Here is a 3067-nt window from a genome sequence, read left to right as displayed (position 1 = left end):
TGGAGCGATTTCATTGGCTGTTTGTAGAGCTCACCTCCAGCAGAGGGCGCTCTATGCTTAGATTTCACCTGGAGATTCAGACACGATGCGTCTTCCTTTGCTTCGGCTGCCAGCCTAATTCCTCATAAAGAGTTTCTAACAGGAAACCTGGAGGATTTCCAGCTGAGCTGGTCAGAGTCCATTTCGGTCCGATCACTAACTGCTGAGATGTTGGAAGCAGAAAGAAAACCCTGACTAGTTTCTGAATTATCGTATTCAATTGAAGGGAAAACGGACCTGGTTCTGGTTCTGACCCAGTGATGCATTAAATACACAAACTGGGAAAAATAAATAAAAGAAAATAAATTAAAAATTTTAAAAAACATTCACGTGTTCTTGCGCCATCAAGGCTCCCACAGCGTCACAGATCCTCCTCTGTTCCTAGCAGTGGGTTCTTCCGCACATCCATCCTCAGAGTTCTTAAAAGGAATCCAAAACCACAACAGAAAATCTGCAGTACTACTATACTGCCAACAGGTGGGGGCGGGGATGAAGAAGTACAATTCCCTCATTAAGATCCGTTTTCCATTTCTCTAGAATTCATGACAGACATGCTTCCAAGAGCAAATAATCTTTCCCATGTATTCCCACAAGAGGGCGCCAGTGCCCGTGGTTTACAGACCCAGGTAGGCACAACAATCACCGATTCAAGCTTCAGACTTTTATTGAAAAAAAAAAAAAGGCAGAGGAAAATAAACATGTCTTAGTATCTCAGCATAGTGTCCCATATCATATCTATGAGAACATTTGACTTTATTGATCAAGTCATTCTCATACAGTAAACATATTCATATTTTGTCAACCGGAAAAGCCCAGTTAGTTTAGAATAAGGTGTGAATTGAACAGACATTTTGTTACATGACAGTAAAATTAATGGTGAAACAGTAAAAAAAGTCATTTAAATTGGTCCTGAGGAGTGAAATCTAAACCGAGAGGAGCTTCATCTGGATTCGCCTTTATTAGATATTCCACTGAAACAACTTTATATAAAATACCTTCTTCTTCTTCACAACTGCCCTCAGACTGCAAACCCACGTCTTCCTTCACCCTCAGCTCCTCCGTGCTTCCCAGACAGATTTCCGACCCAATGATGTTTGTCGAGTCAGGAAGGCGGTGGCTGGTCTGGACTGTCCATCAACACACCAACATCTCTTTTCTGTTTTCTCTTTAAAGTTCAAATTAAAATGAAAGCCTCATAATTATATTTACACGGTATCCATCGGTCCTCACAGGACCAGTGGTACTGATCCACCGACCCAAACAGCCCAGAAGATCAATAAATGATGTGCTCAGTTACAGTCAGAAGTCCAAAAGGGTTCAGATTTAAAGCAGAAGGCCCGTCATTCCCATTGATGTAATTACCCTGGTGGTTCTGGGTGTGTCCAATGAACCGGTACAGTCGACTTTAGACTTTTAGCTCCTGATTTGGGATGTCTGCTCATGGCATCGCTGGATCTGCAGAACACTGGTTACATCATAGTGGAGATGTCTGAATGTCTGGACATTTGGTCAAAGCATTTCTCAGATTGTGGTTGAACTCGTTGGGCCCCTTCACACCGGGCTGAGACCAGGAGGAACACACCGCTCCCTGAGGCTCTCCAGGAACCCGGCGAGCCCTCTGCTGCTCGCCATAGAACATCAGAGTTCCCACAATGCAACAGCTGCATGCATTAAGCTCTAGCTTCAACCAAAATGATCAATTAAAACCAGCTAGAGTGACACAACAACACAACACCAATGACAGAAAAACAAAGCATCTCCAGGTGCCAGGGCTGGAGCCCCATGCATATGGAGATTTGCATGTGCTGCAGTCAGGCTCATAGCTGCTGACAAGAGCACACACATCTCCAAATTGTGAACATTGTCTAAAACCTGGGAGAAGTTTTCTGCAGCATGGCTTAAACTGATGGTGGATCTGCAGAAACTTCTGCAGATTGATAGGAAGCACCTGGAGATGCAGCAATAAGGCAGTAAGCCAACAGCAGGGGGAAATGCTGAATACTGCAGACCAATCACAGTTCAGAGTGAAGCAGGCCTCAGGGTCACGAGGGCCGATAGACACACGGCTGTGATTTTCCATGGAGCAGAGAGGTGAGCAGGCTGGGGAGACGTTGGGAAGTTTCTGGGTGGTTCCACTCCTCTGAAGGCGTAGCGGCAGCTGAACTAACTTCTAGATGACCGGAGCGGAACGGTCGTTTGTGACGGTCGGCCGCAACTTCACTGTTGCAAACGGGTTTCCTCCTCTGCAGCCAGAACACAGACAGATGCATCAATAAACTGTCAGACAGAAGCAGGAAGAGAGGAGAGTTTGTTACTGGAGCTGCATCACTCACCCCAAGAAAGGAGGTTTTGTCGTTCCATTAACTAAGGACACCTGTCAACAAGACAAAGGACAGAACAATGCAGAGGAGTTATTCTGCCTCTACTGAGGCATCTGGAGAATGCAGCTGCTGAGACACGTCGCCATCTCTGGCAAACAGCCTAGAACAACAATCTGGCACAAAGTTCAGGGCTATAATCAAATTGAATAGCGCCCCCTTTGGCCTGGGGTGGTACTACAGACACTCAGGAACATTATAGAGGTTTAGGTGCTGCTGATTCGTTTCTCTGTGTAGAAACATTTTGTCTGCGATCAGATCCTCTACATACATGAACATGACCTCAGCCCCAATGATCATGGCTGCCTACAGAAACAGGTGACCCAACTAGTGGGATTTATTCACTTGTCTTCAATTCATGTTAGAAAGCCTCTAACTCAGGGGTGGGCAGTCCTGGTCCTGGAGGTCCGAGTCCTGCAGCTCTTAGACGTCTCCCTGTCCAACACACCTGGATCCAACAGCTGAATCTCCTCCTCAGTGCAGTCAGGTTCTCCAGTCCTGCTAACGACTCATTATTTGACTCAGGTGTGTTGAAGTAGAGAAACATCTAAAAGTTGCAGGAGGCCCTCGAGGCCTGGAGCTGGCCTCCCCTGCTCGAAACTCAGCAGGTTTAAATGATGCTTAACAAGCACTAATTGTCCTCTAGAGGG

The 3067-nt window shown here is 46.0% G+C and overlaps 1 protein-coding gene across 2 annotated transcripts in view; it reads right to left on the bottom strand.

The window, feature by feature from the left end:
- Window positions 1–685: 685 nt before the first annotated feature.
- baiap2l1a (BAR/IMD domain containing adaptor protein 2 like 1a) overlaps window positions 686–3067 on the bottom strand; it is a 16943-nt gene continuing 14561 nt past the window's right edge. For both annotated transcript variants that reach the window (XM_015016239.1, XM_015016238.1), the window contains exons 13-14: window positions 2373–2413; window positions 686–2282 (exon numbers count right to left, since the gene is read on the bottom strand). In XM_015016239.1, the coding sequence (XP_014871725.1) occupies window positions 2210–2282; window positions 2373–2413 (114 nt within the window). In that variant the 3' untranslated portion in view covers window positions 686–2209. The remainder of the gene's footprint in view (window positions 2283–2372; window positions 2414–3067) is intronic.

The sequence above is a fragment of the Poecilia latipinna genome, unplaced genomic scaffold, assembly GCF_001443285.1.
Source record: "Poecilia latipinna isolate Pla-1442-1.1 unplaced genomic scaffold, P_latipinna-1.0 Scaffold1997, whole genome shotgun sequence".
Classification (NCBI taxonomy): domain Eukaryota; kingdom Metazoa; phylum Chordata; class Actinopteri; order Cyprinodontiformes; family Poeciliidae; genus Poecilia; species Poecilia latipinna.
Note: the sequence above shows the minus strand (reverse complement) of the source record. Positions and strands in the feature narration are given on the sequence as shown.